The sequence below is a fragment of the Ambystoma mexicanum genome, chromosome 11, assembly GCF_040938575.1.
Source record: "Ambystoma mexicanum isolate Mex_15411 chromosome 11, UKY_AmexF1_1, whole genome shotgun sequence".
Lineage (NCBI taxonomy): Eukaryota > Metazoa > Chordata > Amphibia > Caudata > Ambystomatidae > Ambystoma > Ambystoma mexicanum.
The window spans coordinates 992294417-992318192 of NC_090934.1; the positions used below are offsets into that span (position 1 = coordinate 992294417).

At 45.8% G+C, this 23776-nt stretch overlaps 1 protein-coding gene across 5 annotated transcripts in view; it reads right to left on the bottom strand.

Moving 5' to 3' along the window:
- ARNT2 (aryl hydrocarbon receptor nuclear translocator 2) overlaps positions 1–23776 on the bottom strand; it is an 861066-nt gene that overhangs the window by 257557 nt on the left and 579733 nt on the right. For all 5 annotated transcript variants that reach the window (XM_069624174.1, XM_069624173.1, XM_069624172.1 and 2 more), the window contains one exon: positions 20900–21051. In XM_069624174.1, coding sequence (XP_069480275.1) covers positions 20900–21051 — 152 coding nt within the window. The remainder of the gene's footprint in view (positions 1–20899; positions 21052–23776) is intronic.

Sequence of the window (23776 nt, forward strand, 5' to 3'; positions counted from 1 at the left end):
ACCTCTCCCGCGAATCGTGCCGACCACCTGAGCCCAAAGGCGTGTGAGCGGTGTCTCTCGACCGATCACGACCGACCCCACTCGGAGGCGCGGACGGACCGGTGCCCTGCGATTCGAGAATCACTAACATTTTCTTCCCGAAGGAAGCCCATTCCTCCGGAGTCGCATGCTTGGTGCGATAAGCGACCCGCCAACGGGCGGAGTCCTCGGAAGAGGACGGGGAAGGCGACCGATGCCGGCGCTTCCAGGAAAGCCTCGAAGAGGCAGAGGAGTGGCGAGACCGACTCCTGGAACGAGACCCACTGGACTTCCGATGATGACGCGGAGAGTCGCCTCTCGAATCATCCGTCGAAAGCCCCGCAGACCTCGACTTCCGGGGCTTGGACACCTTACCTACCGACAACTTCTTCTTGCGCTCCCGCAAGGCTTTGGACATGAGCGCCTGGCAGTCGACACAGTTATCTGTGTCATGGGCCTTCCCGAGGCACCAGAGGCAGGCGTCGTGCGAGTCCATCAGCGACATCTTGGACCCACAGTCCCCGCATTTCTTAAAGCCCGGACGTGGGGTTGAAGACGAGGTAGACATCGTCACGAAGAATAACTTCACAAAACGAACAGGTTCGAAGAACCGAGATGAACAACAGAAACTCCAAAGAGTCGAGGCGTACCGAGATTCACGAAGCGAACACGTTCGCGGAAAAAACAGAACTGAAGCTATGGGCGTCGTGCGTCCTACTTATCACATCGGGTGACGTCGGCCGTCGGAGGAGGTCCTCGAGGACGGCGCATCGACGTCATCGACGCAGACGACTAAAATTTTCCGAAGCAGCACAGCTGTGGTGATTACTGTCATAGATATGGAATACGTCGGAGGACCCAATCCCCTAGAATTCTAATTTCTGTGTTAATTCCCTTCACCCTTAGAGACCCCCAGCTCTTTTGCTGGACTTTAGGACTTTTTCATTTTAACCTTGGAGTGAGTGGGACCTTTTTCTCACTCCCCGTTACGCTCACCTGATCTCTGCGAAGGCGTTGGGGCACGGTTCGAGCCCTCCCAGGGGTGAGGTCGCTCGGGTCCGACTTCGCCCTCTGCGCTTATGTGGTGACTGGTGGTAATAGGAGATGCTGCTCGGGACTGCTCCTGCATGGAGAATAGAGGGCGTGAGTATGCCAGCTTGTGCGCCTGATCCCCTTCCAGACCCCTTCTCCCAAACCGTGGTACCCGTGGGATACACTGTCCCTGGAAAGCTCACCTATTGATTAGTTTTGGCGAGCACTCCGTCCTGCTGCTTCTGGCAGGGGCGCTTGTATGATCTGGACCGAGTTCCTTCCCTGGTCCCTTGCACATGGTAGTCCAGTCCTGCTGCGACTAAGCCACTATACTTCAGGTAAGTGTTCCTGTTTGCCTTTGACTTTCCTCGTCTGTTTTTGTTGTATTGTAAAGTTCATTTTCTTCCCTTGCAGGTGATGTTGCCGGCCCGGCAGAAGCTGCGGAGCTCGAGGCGCCAGCCGGAGGCAATGAGGAACGAAGCTGCAGCGGTACAGTAGCTGAAGTTGTTAACTAGGGGGTGCGCGGTGTTCAAAGGCAGCGCGGCCCTAGGATGGATGTTCTAACCTGGTCTTTCTTCTTCTTCACAGGGTCTGAGTTCGTGGATGTGGAGTGGGGTGCTGCGGCGTCGAGATCAAGATCTATGAATGTCAGGAGATGAGTCTGCAGATGAAGCGATGAAGCACTGGTTTCTTGGAGGTGAGCATGCAGGAGAACACCTGGTTTCAAAGGTAAGTAAACTGGTCCAAGCGGCGGTGAGCGTCATGTTGCACGCGAGTGCACAGTAACGCAAAGCACTGGCCTTAAGGAGGGAGCAGCTTATATAGCTGAGCTTCTGAAGCCACGCCCACCAGGTTCAGCCTACCTGCCACACCCGATGAGTCAGCACATGAGGATGTTCTCTGGAATAAAGGTTTTCAGCTCTTGGAAAGTTCTTGTAAAATAAAAGCACTCCTGCACTGAAATAAAGTGTTCCTGCTCACATCTCTATATGAGCCTGGCGCCAAAGGCGCCAGGACTGAGTCCAGCCAGGGCCCCTGTGTTTATAGGTCCAAAAGGGGCATAAGTGAGTCAAGTGACCCATTGCCCCATCACTAGATGGTGTAGTTTTTGTGTTCTGGGGCCTGTGGCCATGACACTCCCTCATGTGTTTTGACCTGATTTGGACTATGTGTTAAAGGCATGTACTTTTTGTACGGTGACACACAGCACCTTCAGTGCAGTGTCACAGAGAAATCCTTTAGATTTCTCATAAGGTTTAAATACCTTTGTGCGATCTACCGTTCCCGAGAATAGTAACGTGAAATTGACTTACCTTTTCTCTTTTGTAGGTCCAGCACACCCCATCTTGTGTGGCATGCTGGGGGGTTAGCTAGTAGCCCCTTATCCTACATTGTCATGTAACATTTTTATGTTACCCTCACTACTTTAAATGGCTGGTGGCAGTGGTATAATGTTCCTACCATTGTGCTTTTCTAATGCAGACTGAACTCACAGCTGCAGTACAGCACTCATGGGTGACCATTTTGTCAAAATGGACCCGGCTTCTTTTTTTGCCTTTTTCTGTTTGTGAGGTCTTTCTTGGGTTTTACTCTGTGCCTTCAGCCAGGTTTGAGCCCTTTGTTCATTTGGACTTTGGCAGGCTTCAGCCCTGAAGCCGGCCTCTGGCTCCAGTGTTTCTGGAAAGGCAGGATGTGAGGGAGGTTCCCGAAACTCCCCTGTCCTTTGTCTCTAGGAGTGCCTGAATGCAACCAGTCTTGATTCGCTGGCTAGCTGTCCTTTCAGACCAGCCACCCTGCTGTGTGATTGACAGCCTGGGCTGTGCATGAATGGGAGAAAACTGCTTAAAAACGCAAGTGTTTTGGGACTAGAAGCAGAATAGGCCACTGAGAGAAATACCCGATGAGGAAACCGTGAACAAAGCTTGCTGCATCCTCCTGGACCTTTGAATTGCCCAGTGAAGCTCTGCTGCTGTGCTGAAACTCCTTTTTCAATTCGACAGAGAAACTCTGGAAGGGACGACTTCTTCCCTTGGGTTAGTGGGACCAACTAACCCCGAGACGAATTCCACTGGACCATTTTGTCCGACTGGCTGTACTTCTTCGTTGCTGCAAGAACCAAGTGCGAGGTGTCAAGAAATACGTAGTTGAGTGCAATGTCTGAAATCTGACCAGAAGCTCCAGGAGTCTCCTACGGACCCTACAGAAGCAGGACGACCAGAGTTCCAGCCCCCTCACCAGTGTGTAGGACCCAAGGGGTGAAGGAAGCCCAAATGTTATCCGGGATCTGCGAGAGTGTGGTTTACTAACCGCTGAAACCGTGAAGTGCCACTGAACCGAAAAGAGCCCGTAGCTGCAGACAACCTCAAAACTACTGCTGCAGCAGCCCTCCAGACGTCCCCCCTCTTATCCCCATGAATGAGGCTCAGGAACACAGGGTCTGCACTGCTGTAACAGGACAGAATCCAGCTGGACCACTCTTCTTCAAACCAGAGGAACTGTTTAGACTTGGGATACTTAGCTTACTGCCTTTTTGGCTGTTCTTTTCTCAGTTGGGATTTGCATTGGCTTACCTGTAGAGTTGATTCCAACTCTCCTTCCACAGGTTGACAGCTTGTGACCCTACAAGTGATTTTATTTTAACAAAATCACTAACTTTGTGCAAGACGTTGATTCTAAGAAGTGCCTCAGCTCCACAGACTGTTTCACATTGACTTAGGCTGTCCTGGTTCCGTGCAGACTCTTCTAGCCCATAGACCTTGATATTGCTGTCTCTCATAGGTGGTATCTTGTTTTAGACTGTTATTGTTGGGAAAGGCTTGTCTAGATTTCATTGCGAAACGAGGAAGATGAAGAGGCAGGGAGCAATAATGATTACTTCTAACGCAAACCAACAACAACCTAGTAGCTGGAGGAATCCAACTGACCCAACACAGTTTAAAACCATGCCGGGAAGAGAAGTATGGAGGTCATCGTCTTGTTACCCAGCTCTGGAGAGGACAGCCGAGCAGAGAGATCGGGAGTAAGGCAGCTGGCAGCGGCAGAAGAAAAGGAGCAGCAAGACAGAGCGAGAAGGCAGCCTGGTGAGTTATGTGCCCAGTAAAGCTCTGTGGAGGCTACAGTGAGGTGAAAGGAAGCAAGCAGTACTTTCTGAAAGCCGAGGGAGCTGGGAAGCCGACCGAGGACCAAAGGTGCCGGCAGGCTCAGTGAAAGCCACGAGAGCCGGAGAAGCACCTGATGCGAAGTCGGAGAGAGTACAAGAAAGCAACCGGTGGGCCTAGGGAAAGGGTCGGGACACTGAAGCACTGTCGGGAATGGCATCGGAAGCCCTGGACAGTGGGACTGGGTTCAGGGACCCATACTACAAACTTGGGAAAGACAGAGATGGGAAGCCAAGGGAACATTGTATGCTAAAGAAAGTCCTGGCAGGAGAGTAAAGTGTGTAAAGCAAACTGCATAAAGAAAATTCTGGCGGGAGAAAATACCAGGCAAAGTCAAGTGTGTGAAATGGTCTGCAGTGAATGTGGAAAGGAAACGGGCAGGAAGAGTGTGTTTTGAGAGTCTGGGACCTGCACCCAAATTGTATCAAGGAACTATATGAAAGATCTTGGCAGGCGTGTATACCAGGTGTTTTGTGAGTCAGAGTATCCCAAGGAGATTCATGCCCTTAGGATATTTGGATTATGTTGAATGTGAAAAGAACCTTGCGAAGGGAGTCATTTCCCATGGAATAAATTGCAACATCAAGAGGAGGGGAGTCATCCTCTATAAAGAACTTGATTAATCTTTTAAACTTTGGGTTTGTGGGAGAGGGACCTGGGGAAGGGAGTCATTCCTTGGAACTGTGAATTTATACCTTTTTGTTGAACTTGAAGATGTGTACACTTTTCAAGCCAGAAACATTACCCCTTAGCACCTTAGAGTTACTTTTAGAGTGTGAGGGCTAGGATAGGATTTCGGACACAGAAAATGTTTGCTTTGGATTGATCCAAGACAGGCCCTTAATTTTTGGTTGAGGTAGGGAAATACATTATAGATTAGCGACAGTGAGGCATTTTCCAACCCATTTATAATTCAATAAAGGTTTATGGCAAACACGATGACTCCTCCGTGTCTGCGTCTCATTCCTAGCTCTTCACAATATGTAAAGATTGCATGCAGGGTAGCCTCTCAAAGGATGACTTCTCCCCCTCCAGAATCAACATGCAACTTCTGGGACTGCTTTAATGAGCAGGGACCTCTTACATGTCAATGGACCAATCTTCTGCTACATGCATTTCCTCTTCGTTGCCTGATTGGATGGATGTTCGAAAAGATCAAGTGCAGATGGTCATAAGTGGTCCTGGTGCAACCAGATGTGTTACTTCTGAGACTATTTCTTTCCACCAAAAGTATGCTCTTTTCATTTAGGCCAGGATGCAGTCCTCTCCAACCTACTACATATGCAAGGTCCCCAGCTGTGGACATGCAATATATTGTTAGGTGTCAGAAGAACTGTACTCATTTACACTGACAGGTCTCAATCTTTTCGGAAATGTCTATATATTTGCAAGGATCAAACATTACAAATACATTCAATTATTAAAATCATGAAAGTTATAGCAAAATATGGAGGTATAATGGTCGACGTGCAAGCCGGTCTAGGGTTTGCAAATTATGGCGCTCCCGATGTTTTGGACTGCATCTTCTCATGACCCCTTACGATTGACTGTGCAGGATGGGGTTGATGGGAGTTCTAGTCCAAAAGATCTGCAGGGCCAAAAGTTGCACATCTCCGATACAGGTGGTGGTTAGGGGCAGCAGCACCTCTGTCCAATCAGGAAAGCCAGACCCCCAGTGGGGGCTGGTCCCATTCAGGCACTCTGGCAGACCAAGGGGGTGGAAAACTCCTCCCCCACTTCCTGCCTGCACAGACACTCTGGAGCCTAGGCGGGGGGCACCATGGGTTCCCGCCAAAGGCAAAACCCACACACAGGCCTCCCCCGCCCAGAACGGTAGATGAAGGGCTAACAAAGAACAACCATGCTAGTAATGGTGAAAAAAGAAGGGAGGCCCCAAGTTGGTACTTGGGTGCCCCTATTGTGCACTACCGAAGCTATGGACGTAGCCAGCGGTAGAAAAATCACACAATAGTTGTTAGAACACGACCACTGCCACCAGCCATAACTAGGAGATTGACTAGAAAGTCACAGGAGGGGAGATACTAGGTATCCCTTTGGCACTCCACATAAGGTGGCGTGTGCCAATCTCTCCGACTATAAAGTTTTAGGAGAGATAGCAAGTATCCCTCTATCCATAAGAACTGTTGTTACTCTAAGATAAAGAAAAAGAATCTCGAAGGAGGGCCCTAAGGGTCCCCAGCAACACTGCCTTTAAGAGTTATGGAGGAAAATAGACTTCATAGGATAGGTACAATACAAAAAATGGAGTTCCAAAAGACAGTGCCCATAAGAATGATTGAGGGGAGAGAGGATCTACTCATTCAGGATTTCAGAAAAAGGTCCAGAAGTTCAGCAAAAAGTGCTGGGGGTCTCACTATGTGAGGGGATGAAGCATAAAAATTATAATTTCCCTAATACCTTACAATTCTGCAATGAAAATATGTATCCTGAGGATTTAGCTATACACCCATCATCAATAGGTCAATGTTGCATGTGTCAATTGCACTACCTGCCGAATATTTATGATACTAAGGAAACACATCTAGAGAAATATTAAGTGGGGGTTAATGTTCCCTTCTTGACTCTCAAATGTGTTGTTCTGTAGGTGACGGGGATCAAAGACCAGACCAACACAAAACAATTACATTTAAAATGTTTTATTCTGCAACTATAACTCTGTACAGGCAAATTAATAAAGGGGCATGGCATAATGTGTTATTGACAATGTGTCAGGATGGGTCTAGTCATTTCTAACAAAAAAGTGAGCAAAATTCTAAGTTTACAATGTCTCTAAGTCTCCAGAGATAACAGGATTCCCCTCGTGCAACGTGAAAATGGTGCATGGGGAAGAGCCTTTTTAAAAAAGAAGAGTCTAGTTGTTCCCCTATGCGTGAGCTAGCATTCCACAGAGTTCCCCAAGGCTAAGGTGATCTCTGGTTTCACAGGTATGTCTGCCCTTACTTGCTCCTCCTTTGTCACTTGATCTTGCTGGGTCACTGTGGGCGAGACTTGCCAGTGATAGCCTTGAGGCAGTGTACGAGAAAGTCTCCCTTAGAAGTTCTTGCTCTGCAATACAAGCGGAATAAGGTCACAAGGTGTCGGTCTCTGCACTTTGCAGAGTCCAGGATGTGGGCCAGGGAAGCTTTGTAAGGTGACCAACTACTCTTCCTGTTCTCCCCTTTACTTCCCTGGCTTCACCTGTCTTTATCCCTCTGTTCAAGCTGTCCATCTCTGCAATTAGACCATTTACAAACTCCAAGTCTCTCCTCACCGGTTTGTCTCTCCTTCTCTAGCCACCAGTGGTCAGCGTATTCATTCTCCCCCTCTATACTCTGTCACTATCTTCGCCCCTTTGCCCACAGCAGTTTCCCACTCGAAAGCTTGGCCTTCTCTCTCTTCTGATACTGCTTCTTTGCGCACAGACATCTCCCTGATTCCGTTTTTTCACCACCTGCCATTCCTTTGGGCACAACTATCACCGTTTGAAAGATCGTTCCCTCACCTTCTTCGCCCCTTTGGATACAGTCGTCTTATCTGTGACGAATCCTGGGGTATTGTCACTGCTTCTATGGGGAAAGCTTCTTCCCATGAAGCCAGGTATGAGAGGTCGCTAGTACCCCTCGGGGCGCTATTCAGTGAGTGGATTTCATGGGGAGGGAAGCTCTCCATGTGACCAGTGACAAGGACATTGGGAAAACAGTTGACTGTGGCCCCTCACACCTCAATGTGTCTCTGTAGAGTAGAGTATTCCATTCAGATAGATCACACTGGGACAAGGAAGAGGGAGTCTTACCCACGTGGAGGGCATACCAAACACTGACACGAAGAAGATCAGGCAAGAAGGCAAAAGCCCACAAGGAAGGACTGCATAGATTTTCAAGCCAGCCCTGGAGGAGTGAGTAACCAGACACCGGGTCCGTGGCGAGGGACCAGAGGGAAAGAGATTGAGACGCTGCTGAGAAGGGATGAGTGTCTCCAGCAGTTCCATGGACAAGGAACCTGTCCAGAGACAGGGAAAGAGGCAACCCAGGCGGCGAACCCAAAGCAGAAGGATGCGCAGGCAAGGAACCGAGTGAGAGTGTGTTGCTGCGGAACCGCCAAGATCTGGACACCAAGCGCTGAAGCAGTGCAGAAGCCCCTCTCCACTCCAAGGACAGACCGGAGACCGCAACAGGATTTCCCCAAGATTGGGAAAGGGTTGGGACGGCTGGTGGGACATGGAGGGCACTAATAAGATATAAAGACTCCTACCAATATCTTGAGAGGCATAAAGGGATAACAAACCAACTATAGAAGCTGTAACAAACTCAACAAAAGTATCCTATGTGGAACAGTACCTGGCAGTAGAGTATGCCAGGTCTGTGCAGTGGGGCATTGAGTAAAGCAGGGGTAGAGAACCCACAAACAATATCCCAAGGGATAACGAACAAACTGCAGAAGCTGGAACGAATTTAACAAAATATCCAATGTGGAACAGTACCTTGCAGGAGAGTATACCAGGGTGGTTCAGTTGACCATTGAGTGAAGAAAGGGAGAGAACCCACAGACACAGCACAGCAGGGTCTGGGACCCATATGAGGTTGGGAGACCTCTGCAGAAGCAAAACACATGGGGCAAGGACCCACACAGGATCGATGGAATCCACAGGGGCTAGGGCCAAGAGCAAGTCAGGGAGAGCCCAAGTGAACATAAAGGGATCAGGGAGCCACACAATAGAAAAGATAACTGACTAGTCGGGGAGAACCAAAGACAACCCTGGGACACAAATAAGACAGAAAGAGCTGCAAGAAGCTGAACAAAGGGGTCAATGACCCACTACAAGACATTCTTTTGGAACTCCAAGACATATAGTCAAGTCTGGGAGGATAGTACACTAGACTTGATGCAACAATCTTTGAGATGGAGAAAGAACAAGGGTAAGGGACTTACACCCTTGATAGTTGGGAAACACGTTGTTGAGAAGAAAGTCTACAGTTAAGTCTGACAGGATAGTGAACCAACTTAACACTACGTTTTGCGAATTAAAGAGAAGAAAAAGGGGAGGAGACTCCCCTTGGTACTTGGGAACTGTGTTTAAAGAGTCACTCATTGGGTTTTCTCATCAAGAATGGAACACTAGAAGTCTGTATCCAGAACATGAGAAGTCTCCCTCTACATCAACAAGACAGAGATCCTTTGAGAAGTTACAACAGGTGTGGGGTCCGTTCCATATGGATCTTTTCGCCTCGAGACTCAATACCCAGCTGACGAAGTACTTCAGTTGGAGATTAGATCCGGTCGTCCTGGTGACAGACGCTTTTCTATACAGTTGGGAGGATCGCATCCATTATGAGTTTTCCCCATTCGCGATGCTGGCGAGGCTACTAGGAGAAGTGTGCAGGGACAAAGCAGAATTAGTGATAGTGACACCAGAATGGAAATCGCAAGCCTGGTTTCCAGTTCTGATGGAACTTTTTTCAGCTTCCCCTGGAAGTTTCTGCAGAGAGCGGATCTCCTAACAGATCCGTCGGGAGCTCAGCACCCACAAGTGCAAAGTTAAACACTAACGTTATTAGCATGCAGAGTTTTAGGCACAGATGATGTTTGCCAGGACTTTCAGAGGAAGCTACAGAGCTCATCAGAGTATCATCGGCTCCCTCCACCATTCAGAGCTATAGTTCCGCGTCGCAAGCCTGGGAATTATGGTGCAGGGGGAGGTGTGTTCCTCCCGTTTCAGCCCCTATGGTACAGGTGATACATTTTCTAAAGAGCCTGCCCAGTCAAGGGAGAGCTTTTTGGACGGTAAAAGTTTATAGATCAGCCATCATAGCCGGTCACAAGTTATTAGACGGGGCACTCAGCAGTAACCAGATTGATAAAAGGAGTGAAAGTGAGCAGACCAGCTCAGCCAAGATATTCTTCCTTGTGGGATGTGAACAAGGTGCTATGTTTGTTGGAACAATGGCAGAGGAACGACCTTCTGTCAGGGAAACAGTTTTCAGGAAAGTTAGCCACGTTACTTTGCTTAGTATCCTGCAGAAGAGTTTCGGATGTGAAGGCTTTAGAGATAGACAGGTAGGTTTTTTATCCAGAAGGTGTAGTATGTAATATTGCGCAGCGCACAAAAACCAGCTCCTCAGTAATCTCATACCCATATTTTCCTAACATTAGCAATTTATGCGTAGCACAGTGCATAAGAGATACAAGAGGGCGACAGCGGCAGTTAGACCCCAGAGCGTGAAGCAATTATTGACAGCGCGCAGGAAACCGTATCATGCTGTAGCATCCGCTGCTATAGCAAGATGGGTGAAGGAAATCATTGCCTTAGTAGGTGTTGATATTTCTTTGTTTGGGTTATGGCCTCCAAGGTTTTTGCAGCGGGGGTTCCGCTGCAGGAGATCATGAAAGCGGCTGATTGGTCCAATGACTCTGTGTTCAGAACGTTCAACTTTAAGCCGGTTTACGATATTGCCACAGCTGTGGTAGAGCGCTTTGAACAAGCATAATGCTTGCCTCCGGTCTTGACACAGAATGAAGATTACCCAAGCGCACAGAGCAGGAAGTCTTGATTCTATTAAAGACACGGAGGCGAGAATTATCTCTCCCAGCGGATACGCTATGTTATTCATTATGCGATATGTTGGTCTATGATGTCAGAGGTAGCGTATTTCCCTCCCTAACATCATGCCTCTCTTTTGATGCAGGAGATGACCAGAAGAGCATTCGGGAATAGGCGCCTGCAGAGTCTGCAGGGAGAATAATTAGTCGCCGACTACAGGAGTTACTTGAGCTCAGGAGTGTTTTCAGAAGAACCTGAGGAAGGTACCTGTTCTTGTTCCTAGACTTTTAAAGAGATTCCCAGGGGATGCACCCAAAAAGAAGAGGAAAGGAACTGGGGAAACAGGGATTTGTAGATAGTGATAAGCCCTGATTGGAGACAGAGACTCAGGAGTACCATGCATGAGAGACTTGTGGGATTAGTGGTTTCTTTTCTCTCCTTTTTTTGTTTTATACACTGTTTTGTTGTACAGCCACGGGCTGATATAAAAAAAAGAAAAAAGTTTAGAATTTGAAAAGCTGATGGAAGCAGTGATTAAAGAAGTTAAGCTGAATGCTCGGGTCTGTATCTCTAATAGAATCAAGACTTCCTGCGCTGTGCGCTTGGATAATCTTCATTGTGTTAGAGGCATCTGATCTCTACAGTAGTATGAGGGCTCATTGGGTGCTGTTGTCCGAGTTTATTTTTAGGTCATCCCATTTGTAGACTATTAGGGAGCTGCTGAACATGTACAAAAGCAATTCATACTGGAGTAAAAACCAACAAATGGAGAAGGTTTACCGATGAGACTTGCCATACTAAAGGATAATGGCATAAAAAATGATGTGCTCCCTCCCATTTCAATCCATGTATGGTAAACTCTGATTTTATAAAGTTAATTTTCTGAGGCACAGCCGAAACTGTGCGGAATCCTATACTGCAAATAAGCAGAAACTAATAGAGTTTATTCTACTGGCTGTAACCCACTCAGGGTAATCCCAATCAAGTTTTAGATGGTGTGTGACAGAATGGGAGAACATGAATTTGCATAGTACTCCAATCACACACATAAGAGCAGCCATCATAAAATGTTATGCAAATCTCCATTTAGTAAGACTATCAGTATCAACCTCAGACATATTTCTGTCTCAATGGGCCTCAGCAGTGAGGCGTGTATACCTTTCTAGGCACAAAGAGCAAGGGGCCCACCACTGGAATCCCCTATCTTCTTACAGCGGGACCTGCAAGTGATTCACACTCTTCAGAGGATTTGTCACAGTACTGGGTAATTTTCCCAGACATGAGGTTTTCATATGCAGATACCCATTTCTTGCTCCTTGAGAGATTAACATGGCTGTGGGTACAATATTGCTATGGGTTTCTTCATTCAAGCACTTCTGAGCACTTTGAAACACTGCCTGTGTATAGGCGCTTTATAAATAAACAATACCATACCAAACGGGGCAGTGGGAACCTGAAAGACCCTCTGTGATAGTATAACGTTCAATAAAAAGAAAATAATAGGCATAAGCCATAATGGCCAAAGTAAAATGTGGCCAGTGTGAGGTCGTTTACTTTTCAGGTATGTCCTAAATGTGTATATTTGAGTCACCACTGTTTAAAGGAAACCTTTGAAGCTGCACATTATCTGTGCAAAACCTATACAAGTTGGATGGCAGAGCCTGCAGTTAGGCATTGTGAGGCAAAGTAAAAATATAAATCTTCTTGAGGAAACTGCAGCATAATCCTTTTACTGCCAGGATATGTCCCTCCCATGGCCTCATTACTCCCATAACCAGATGTTCTAATCTTCAGACTTTTTAGGATGCATATTGGCTTCACTTCCAGTTATCACTGATATTGAAGTATTCACCATAACCCAGACAGGGGTGTTCGGTCTGGAAAAGATCTGTGGCTACCCTAATGTTGGGACTGTCAGGACTCAGAGCTAGCTAGCCTTTTGGTTGTAGCCCCTGAGCGTCTATCCAGGGCTAAAACCAAAAGATCTTGGTCTATGCCCCCCCCTCTCCCCCCAGTAAATCTCTAGCGACGCCTCTGGACTCAGATATGCACTTCTGCAGTAAAACCCATCAGCCCTTCCCAATTCAGTATCCCCTCCCCTCAGCCCACCATGCCACTTGCAGAACGGAAATGCCTCCCTTGTCTGGCTCCCACATATCAGTGGGAAAGTGCCCTATTACAGGTTTGATAACCAACTGTTGGCATTTGGAAATCGGCTGTGCTACTGTTAGGACAGTTTCTCTAAAGTCCAACTATGGGCTTAGTAAAACCATTCAACTGAGACAGTACAAGACTCCACTCTTAGTATACGGCTGTACCACCCGAGTTCATGGTAGCATAGACAGAGCAGACAGGATTATTTTAGGAGGGAGAGAGGGCTGTAGGAAAGCACTTTGAACCGGTTACATGTCTTTATAAAGAATACTTTTTATAACAAATGCACATATTCTGAAAATTATAGAACGACAAAACATAACGAACGGTTTATTATCAATACATATATAGGTGTGGTAAATTACTAGTCAGTCAAACACTTTTATAAAACACACACCTAACAGGAGTTCTAGCGAAGTCACACCAATAATAATTTTAGATTGTATATAGTAATTCAAGGGTAGTAGACCCTTAACAGGTATACCGTGACGTTCAGCAAGAAATCACATAGCAAGTTAACTGGACAATACAATACTTAAGGGAATAGTGACAGTTATTCTAGGAACAGTATAAACCTATAACTTCTTTTGGGATAACTCAGTTATACTCAAGGTAAGTGACCCCTTTTGTGTAATATACCATTACAGCTCCTTTTCAGCTCAGTGACACTCTAAGACAAGCAAGAACTTTTTAACTTATTTTAGATTGGCACACAGCTAACTCAAGGTAAGAGAAACCTCTATAGTTTTGTAAGGAGTTACCAGCAACCTAAAAGGTAAGTATAACCTAAGCAGTCTTATTCTGTACAGATCAACAGCAAGTCAGGTGAAGCAAGACCCAATTGGGAACACTCGTACCATTAGCCTAACAGGAATAATAAAGTGAAACCAACAGCATTACTTTTGGGAAGAGGGGAACCCAATTCACAGGTGAGTAATTTAACCTTCAGTCTACTTTCAGTTAGAATGGCGAGACAGTTTGTAAGGAAAGCAAGACTTAGAGATGACTTATTTAAGAAGGCACACAGCTTATTCAAGGTAAGTAAATCCGATATATACTTTTCAGCATGGCAGCACATAGCTAAGGCAAGTAATAACTTGTTTGTAACTGTTCACTCTGAGTTAAAGTTACCAACTAACTCTATCACAAGTACACTTTTCAACACGTGTTTAACTTTAAAAGGCAGACCCCTTAAATGTCCCGCTCTTCCCAATTCTAGTACAGGAGCTCTCTCAGAGGCAGAAGAGGGACCCTAGTGGTCTAAGAGCCAGCAGTTGGCAGGGTCAGATAGGGCCCAGTTGCAGGTAAAGTGAGAGCTCCAGAGGAAGACTGGGCAACAAAGTAAGTAGTTTACTTTGAAAGTTCGTCCAGGGGTTTCACAGAAGACACTCTAGGAGGATTTCATCAGTGAGCCTGGGTGAACTGGATGGGTGGCCTCCCCAGCACAGCAGCACCCCAAGGATACACAAGAATCTCTCAGGCTTAAGGTAAGTAAATACCCAAGCCAGCACAGTAGCTTATCAGTGAAGAAGAGTTCCAGCATGAAGACTTCAGGAGCTGCAGCCAAAAACCCAGTCGTTGAATTTCTTTACCAAGAGGATTGAAGACAAGACTGGAAGGAATTGTGCAGCAGGAATCACAGGGAAGGCTCTAAACAAGACGTTCTTCACATGGACTACTCAGCACAGAAGAAGAAGATGCAAAAGTAGAGACTTCAGGACCTGCAGCAAAAATCCATGCCCCGCATTCCTTGTCAGGACAGAACACAGGACCCTGGATGGGCTTTTTCAGCAGGGATCGACACAGAAGGCTTCAGGCAAGGGTCTATTTGCGGATGGACACAGCTCTGTGGATTAGGCGCCTTTTCAGGAGCACAGAAGACAGAATATCGCTGGTCGGATTCTTGTCATTTGCAAGTTCCAGCACGCTGGTGAGGGGACTTTCTAGACTGGAATCGTGCCTCTGGAGAACCATCAGGATGCCCACGAAGTTCCAACAAGATTCAGAAGACTTTGCACCGCAAAATGGCTCGACGTCCGAGGGTTTTGTGGTATTGCAGCCCTGCAAGGTCGCAGCACAACATTGGATGGCTCAAAATGCAGGTCTTCTTGAGTCTATTGGGTCTAAACAGGCTCTGAGACAGGGTTGTCTGTTTCGGGATCCCAAGTCGATTGGAAGGAAGGGCTACAGCAGGCTCCGGTTACACAGCAATTTCTCCAGTCCCTGGAAATCATCTCAGCTGTGGTTTCTTGATCTTCCTCTTTGGTTTTGGTTCCAGTGGTCAACTACCTCTTCAGCTTCCAGGATCGGACTTGTATGCAGGAACCCAGCCAAAACAGCCCTGCAACATTCAAACTTGGGAGGTTGGCAGTCTTTTCAGGACAGCCAGCCTTCCAGTTTGAACTGGGTTCTCACAGTCAGGCTGGAAGACAAAGGGCTGCAGAGTTTTGGACTCCTCCCTCCCTTCCTGCTTTCACAGACACTCTGGAGCCTGGGCAGGGAATCCACAGGATTCCCGCCGAAGATAAAAATCACACAAAGGAATTTCCCATCCTGCATGTCAGGGGAAGGAACAAGAAAGGTCAGGAAACGCTAAAATGGCGAAAAAAAGACGAAGAGACATTTTGATAAAATGGGTGCCTTTACCTGTGCAAACAGCCCGCGGTAAAGGTGTACCGAATTAATAAAAAGGTTCACTACACCAACCATTAAAGGTAAGTTGTCCTTTTAACATAAATGTTACATTTAAAACGAGAAAGGGGATACTCAGTATCTCCCCAGCACTCCACATAAGGTGGGGGGTGCTGGTCTCACTTAACAAAATGTACAAGGGATCCAAAGATCCTTTCTACCCTTGGGCACTGTAGTTCTCACAAGGTTAGCCAGAGCAAGTAAAAAGGGGAGCCCCTAGGGCAACCAAGCAAAAATAGGCACTTACTGCCAAAAGGTTTATAAAGAGGATAACTTTTAAAAGACACTGTGGAGAGACTTAAAAAAGACACCATAAAAAGAGTAAAAGATTCTGTTGGGTGCGGAAAAAGGTTCCCACTCACAAAAGGTATAAGGAAAAATAATCTACCAGTCCAGCAAAATGTCCTGGGGTTAACACAGTTCAGGAAGATTTATCATTGATATGAAAATCTTACCTAGCTACTTTGCATTCATGCAAGCCCAATGATTGGCAAACCCTGGCTGCAGGCTGAACCACCTTCTGTTCACCCTGAACAACTTCCCACACTGGGCCGATTCTCCCCCTAGAATTTGCTCTAAGTCTTGGAGCAAATGTCACTGCAGGTAGTAACTTCGAACCAGCTGCCGAACACGTAACTAAGCCATGTCTCATCCTCCAACAGGAAGCAGGCAAGGCCCACTAAGAACCTCCTCAGTTCCAAAACATGACATAGGAAAGATGTGATCTACACCCACACAGTGTAACATTGATTTTGGGAGTGTTAGGAGTCATCCTGCATTTAGCCAAATTGGTTCCGGGATTATTATCCCAGTCTAGGACATTTTCTCTTTGTGTGTGTGTGTGTGTGTATATATACACACTCCGCAATTTCCTCTTTTCTTTCATGCAAGGGTTACCCAGATTTCTCTGGAAATGTTACTTACCAACAATTCTTTCTGTGGCTTGTATCTGCTTAGAATCCCATCCTTTGCATAGGCCACCATCTAGTGGTTGCATTACATATTTTTTGTATTGAAAAATGGGTGTGAATAGGGGCATACCAGCACTATCCCTACCATGTGTGTGTACACCTTAAGAGGTTGATGTCTTCATAGTTTCTCATACAATGTCAGAAAACAATGTAATTACTTGAAAAAATAAATATATATATGTGCATTTTTTATCTTTTACATTTTATTACATCTTTCTTGCTGCCTTGTGGGAAGGCTAGGTGGGGCATGTGATTCTAAGCAGATGCAACTCACAGAAAGACAATTACTGGTCAGAAATATTTGTCTTCTGGGGCTTGGGAATCTGCTTAGATTCATTTGCTTTGCATAGATTAGCAAGCAGTATTCTGAGAAGTGGTGGGTGAGCTTAAGGAGTGGATGTAAATACATGTTTTAAGATTTCTTGTCCTATTTGAGGATCTGCTCTGGATTTTGTGTGAGCACAATAATGTTGAGTAAAAGTGTGTACCGAACTCCATGCAGCGATCTTTCAAATGACTTCCAAAGGAACGTTAGCAAGAAAAGCTATGTAGCTCCCGTACTCCTGCTAGAATCCGGAAGTGTTTTGTTTGCTATAGAGTAGTACATTTGAAAACATCTGACAATTCACCTTGCGATAGTTGATTTAGTGACTGGATCTCCTTCTCTTTCTGTTGCCATTGATAAGAAAAATGTATCTGTTTTTTGTATTATTTTAGCTTTGTCTAGATAACGCTTTTTCTCCTAAACTCTGGATTTCGGGACAAAAGCTGGTGCCGATTGACATGTAACTTTGAGATGAATTTAGGTGAAAACTTTGGGTGTGTTCTCAACACAACCATATGTTTGTTTATTGTTACAAATGGTGCCATCACGGATAGGGTCTGTAATTCACATATTCTTCTGGGTAGATGCAAGGAAAGCCACTTTATAAGAGAGTTCCCTTAGTGGGGGTTTATGCAGTTGTTCAAACGGTGGGCCTATAAGGCGTGAAGGAACTATGTTTAAATTTCACCCTGGGGGAGGGTGAGACATGGGGGGAAATCGATATGTTTGACCCCTTTGCATGTAGGCTTTAACAGCTGGCATCCTCCACCATGATAATTTCTGTCGAATTATTGAATTAGTGAATTATAAACTAGACCAGAGTCTAATACATACATAAGGAATAATCCTTTCCATTTGTTGGAATAGCAGTTTCTAGTATTTGTTTTCTAGCTTCCTTTAGGATAGTCATACATTGTGAGGGTAGCTGTAAATGTCCAAATTCTAAGCCTTCAGGAGCCAGATTGCTAAATTGGTAAGCTGTGTTGTTGGGTAGGTTTATCTGCTTGTTCTGCGTAAGCAGGCCTTTAATTGTAGGGGCATAGAGACATGTGTAGTAGTTGTTTTTCCTCTTTCGCTCTGGCCGGCCTCCCTGGGCCCTCTGCCCTCACCCACTTGTGAGGCAAAACACCTTGGGGTCATCTTCAATTCTCCTCATCTCCACACATCATGGACCTTGCCAGAAAGGCCCATTTCCAGCTGCACCTCCTTAGAGGTATTCCCCCTTTTCTCCCCTACCTCCAGAAGCTCACTGTCTCCAGAGCCCTAGTTCCCTCTAGTCTGAACGACTGCAACAGCCTCTTTCTCAATTTGCCTACCTCTACCCTTTGCCCTCCACAACTCACCCGCAACAGGGCTGCAAGACTTATCCTTGGCCTCAAGCCCAGGGACCGCAACTCTCCAGTCCTGCAATCCCTCCACTGGCTCCTGTTGGCTGCATTGATCAAGTTCAAGACCGTCTGCATCGTCCACAAGGCTTTCTGGTGCCAGGGCCCTTGCTATCTCCAACTCTCGCTTCTTAAGTACCCTCCTTCTAGAGGCTTGCCACTTCCAATTCTCTGTGGGTGAATTGCTTCTCTAAGCAGAGTTTAGGGGTTAGATCCCTCTCCTCTGCAGGTTCCTCCCTCTGGAACGGTCGCCCTGCCTCTCTCCGCCTTGAGCTGGATCTCCTTAAATACTGGAAGCTCCTCGAGACCTTCCTTTTCTCCTCTTCTTTCTCTCATCTCCCCTGCTAACCGTCCCTTCCTCCTGCACCGTTCTGCTGACCTGCTGACTGGCTGCTTGGTGTTTCCCCGAGTCATACAGGACACCAAGCTCCCCCCCCCACCATGACCCTCCTCCCCCTGGTCCAGTTCCCCTGCACTTGTATGCTGGCCTCCTGTGCACTACCGTGTGCGATTCCCCTTGGAGTCCCATGCTTCCTTGCACTTAACTCAGGGCCCTGCTGCTCCGCGTGCACTTCTCCCTGTACCCGCCTCCCCTGCACTTCTTGTCTGCGTACTTGCACAATCTAAGTGACCCTAGGCCTAGTAAGATTGTTTGTCTTGTCCTCCCTTGCCTGGTTGCACCTTGAAACACTTGTGTATAGGCGCATTATAAATAACATCAATTGTTGAATCTGCTTTGACCAATACATTTTTTGTAAGCTCATTTGACTGCGGTAAAAATAATAAAAAGGGGACACCATGCATTAATTTGCTTAAATCTCTATCATGAAATATAATTGGCCAATTTGTGATTTAATTTGACAACTTAAGGGGTCACAATGTTTGGAAAACTCTGAAATAATACGAGGAAAAAAGAAACCCGTTATCGGATATTCAAAGGACAAACTGCTTCTCAGCTGCTTCCAATAATCTCCTGCCAAATTGTAACCTTATATGCTTCAATTGCCCATACAAATCTAATTTTTATAGGTATTGTTTTTCACCTGCAAAATCTGGGAACAGGCCAACTTTCCTTTTAGGGATGGGTAATGATAGGAGTCATACAAAATAAAATTCAAATATACCATATTCAAATTTCATCAATACATCCAAAACAAAGTTGTTCATAGCAATGCCAGCCGCTGATGGTAACGACTGGCAACTGATTCACGCGGCATAACTTTCACATGTCTCATAGCGGAGATCCCTCCATTGTGAAAATCTCTGCGGTTTTACATTGGAGATCCCATCAATATGTAATTTGCTCATCTTTCTGTACTATCCCAGTAACTTAAATGATGAAGCTCGAGATTTAGCTTTTTCGGACAGAGCTTTCAGACCTGTACAAACAGAATGCTCTCTCGAGTGACACATTAACAATTTAGCTTTTAGCTCTTCATGGAGCAGTACTGTCTGTCATTGCACGTTGTTCATGTTATGCTACGCAGCCGTTCTGTGCAAATCAGCTACTAGTTTACATTGGGAATGTTTCCTGCAGAGTAGCATGCCATGTGCGTTACAAAAAAACTCAGGATAAATGAAGATGTAACAGATTATAGCGTGCTATGGTTAGAGAAGACTAGTGGTTTTACGAGTATTCCTCAGCTGAGGCATTTATTTGTGGTTATCCCAAAGCGGTCTCTAGATGGACATGGTGCTTTCAGAAATAATCACAAATTAACAACAATAAATCCAACTACATGAGAGGAAAAAGCACATTCAGCTGGTTGAGTTGAGGCAAGGAGGAGGGGGGCAGCTACTTAACAGATGTCAGAGGGACCTTTTTAAATCCTCTCAGAAAGATGATTTTAGAACAGGATCACAGATTGTTACATACACAATTTTGTTGATGTAACATGCAGGCTACAACACACACAGCAGAGTGGATGGAGATACAGGCGGGCACATGCATCAGCTTGGGTGGAGACATTGTACAGGCAAGAGAGATAAAAGGGCAGACCCTCTTTTTTATAAGGGGGCTTGACTCAAGAGGGTGAGAGGTACAGTAAGAGAGAAAAAGTGAGTCAAGGCTACCCTAACCAACAGGCGTGACATAGGGTCAACAGGTTTGCAGAGGAGCTAGATAGATACTAGCTCAATAGACAAAAAACACCTAAGAATGAAGGAATGGCAAACAAGGGGTGTTTTTTATTTTACACTAACAGAGAACAAAACATGTTTTCAAACTGCGCCGTGGCGCTGAAGATATGCATTATTAAGCACATTTTTAACTGCATCTTAGTGAGGCAGAGTGACAAACAGTGTGTATTTCATGTATTATTTTTAATGTATTACTGTTTGTACAGTGTACAGACTGACAAGTGCAGCAGGGTGGATCGACATGCGGTCCACATATTGTGTGGTGCATACAGCCGTGCAAAGGAAGATATAGTGTACAATTTGTGAAATATGTACAGCCATGTGATTCAAAATGCAGGGAATAAAGAATATGCCGCAAGTTATGACATTTAAAGCAGTGTAAATGGAGTTGATAGTTTTGTTACAGGGTGTGTTTTTCAGCTATTGTTACAGTGTGAACATTTGTTTGAAACCAGATCGTGGTTATGGGAACTGAGGGAAGGTCTTACTTCACATTGGTGTTGGTACAGATGATATATTCAATCTCATCGGAATACGGGTTCTGGAAGGTAAAACTGCTGGTTCGGATTAGCATCCACTCCCGGTTCTTAGTGCGAAATCGATACATGACTGACAGTACTTGGCCTTTAAGCTTCACAACCTATGGAGAGAGTTCACACAGAAGTGATCAGAGTGGCTTCTGAAAACATCTAAATAAACACAAAAACAATGTCCCATCCTCATATCAGCGCAGAGGGCACAGTTATAAAAACATCCAACAAGGAATACAAGCAGTTGAAGGTACATTGTCTTGCTACATGAAGCTCCAAACATCTGCCAATCACCACATGTCCAAACCCTACTAGATTTCTGCAAGACCACTAGGTTGTTAAGATAAATGCCCATCATAAGTCTGTGTGTTGGTGTGCATTTGATGAAAACCCGTTTTCGGACTCAAACCATCGTATTAAGAGGTGAAAGCACATCCCTAATCTGCAGGCCAAAGAAATATCTAAAATCAGATCCCATACAAGGTCTTAGAGCAAATGCACTTGTGAGATGGAAGTACGTTGCAGGCCTGATGGCCACCGTCATATGTGAGATGAGGACACTACAAATCTGACGATTTACAGCATAAGTGAAAGATGTATGTTGTAGAGTAATAACCTGGGTGAGAAAAATCATATCACAGAGTTTGGGAACAATGAATGTACCAGATTAAACCAGCTCTGCACTTTCATCCATAAAGCTTGATAAGGATATTTACACATTCAATGTTTTTTTTTTGTTGAAGAAAAAAAAGCACAATGTCAGTCTGATATGTGTGCGCAATGAAAGCACCGCTAAGCTTTGAGGTTCAATATATGTAGGAGATGAGAGCACATCAGTTCACATAGCACTATATGCATGACATGGAAGAGCACTGCAAGCCTCACACAAATGCACATACAGCATGTTTGAGATGAAAGCACCCTGCAGGTCTCAGATCAGTGTATGCCTGAGATAAATGCCCATTGAAAACCTATAACATATGAATGTCAAATTATAGGTCTGCAGAAGGCAGTCTTCAGATGAAAGATTCTATCTGGCATACTTTGTTAACTTGAGGGGACAGTCAATTTACCCAGGTTAGGATGATCCAATTCAGATCTTTGTGCCAGAATCATGAGACTTATCTCGAAAATAGCGTCCTGTTGATGAAGTTCCATATTGTAGATTGGGTGATTGGACTGCTAAGACCACGGGGCCAGGTGTGACCACCTGCTCTGTGATGCAGGCCCCGGAGGAGGCAAACCGAGAACCCACCCCCCCTGCCGCCCCCAGTCTGTCACCAGCATCAAGAATCCCATCCACCAAATGACCCCCAGTAGATCCCAAGACAAAACAGTGAGGCCCCTCAAAGACACCAGATTTGTGGAGCCCATCGGCTCAGTGGTAGTATGGTGGCCAATCGTCACCAAGGGGAGGCCGGCGCAATGTGGAGAAACAAACCCCTAGGGAAATGATAACACCTAATTTCTCCCTGCACAGACTGTGCTTAACTAAGGAAAACTGCTCCAACCAATAGACAATACAGTAAGTCCCATAGGCATAACACAATGTCTGAACTCGCAATACTTAAGTCAAGTGGCATTCTCACCCTCCCTAGAATTTAGCTACTGGTAGTGTGCCTAAACATGCCGGACAATGGATACATTACATTTCTGTGATTGCTTTCCATAGAGGTCACTGCCTCTTGAAAAACATGACTATGCACAAGGGGCTTTGTCCAGAGTATCGCTTTTGAGGGAACTGCTCAAGGACAAACAAATGCAGAACCCACAGACTTCCAACTATGAATATCCTTCATTGGTTTGATAAATAAAGAGGTCAAGCTGTTGACGCAGCGCACACCTGCACTGGCAAGCCAGTCAATGCTTACAGGTGCATGTGTAACCACAATGTCATTTATTAGGCTCAGAATGCCCACCACCAGAAGCCACAACGTCACAAGTCTGGAAACAAACAACTACCTGCCTGTTTCTGTTATGCAACCTGTCGCTGGAACAAGTTATTAATGCAGATAAGACTGGTCCCCTCCATCCTACATTTCAGTAAGGACCTGAAGACCCTACTCTTCAAAGAACATCCTGCTAATCACAGATTGCTCCACTCAACCCAATTTCTCCTCTGGATTTACCCCCTCCACTGGTTCATTTACTCATCCCAGCTCCTCTGTAGGCTACTTAAAACTCAACGCCCCCCTCGCCCCTGCTGCTTCAGTACTAGGTTTGAGCTTTATAAATTCCATACATCATTCCTTACTCTCTAAGGTAGAATGGAAAGATTTACTGACATGAAGATCTTCTGGAGGCAGGTAGAGTGGGCCAAAATCGCCCACTTGTCACACTTTCGGACATGTACATTATTTTACACTATCCCTACCAGCCTCGATTTAGTTGTTGGGAAGCATTCCAGTTTCCCAACAGACCTCTCACGCACGAACAATATCCCTTTCACCTCTAACTCATTCTTACCACTGCTTGCCTGTTACTTTCCTATTGCTGTCTACACTCCACTGGCTCTTTGATCTTTTGTGTTGGCTTCACAGTGGGAAGAGAAAGTATTTGTCTCGAGTTAGACAGGTTTTTGCAGATGAATTTCAGCCACATACTTAGCCGAAGCCAAAGTGTGGTGCGACCCTTCGTGGTACCAACCCTCCAAGAGGTGCTCTTTATTAGCTGCCAGCTGATTCTTAGGTACCGTTTACTCACTTTGAGCTGGCTTGGGCTAATCCGCATTAGGAAGCGGGTTTCAGCTGGAAAGAATTCTCAAAGCACAAGGAATTGACCACTGCAAATCCTAGGGGATGCCAGAAAGGGGTTTTGTAATTACATCTCTTTATT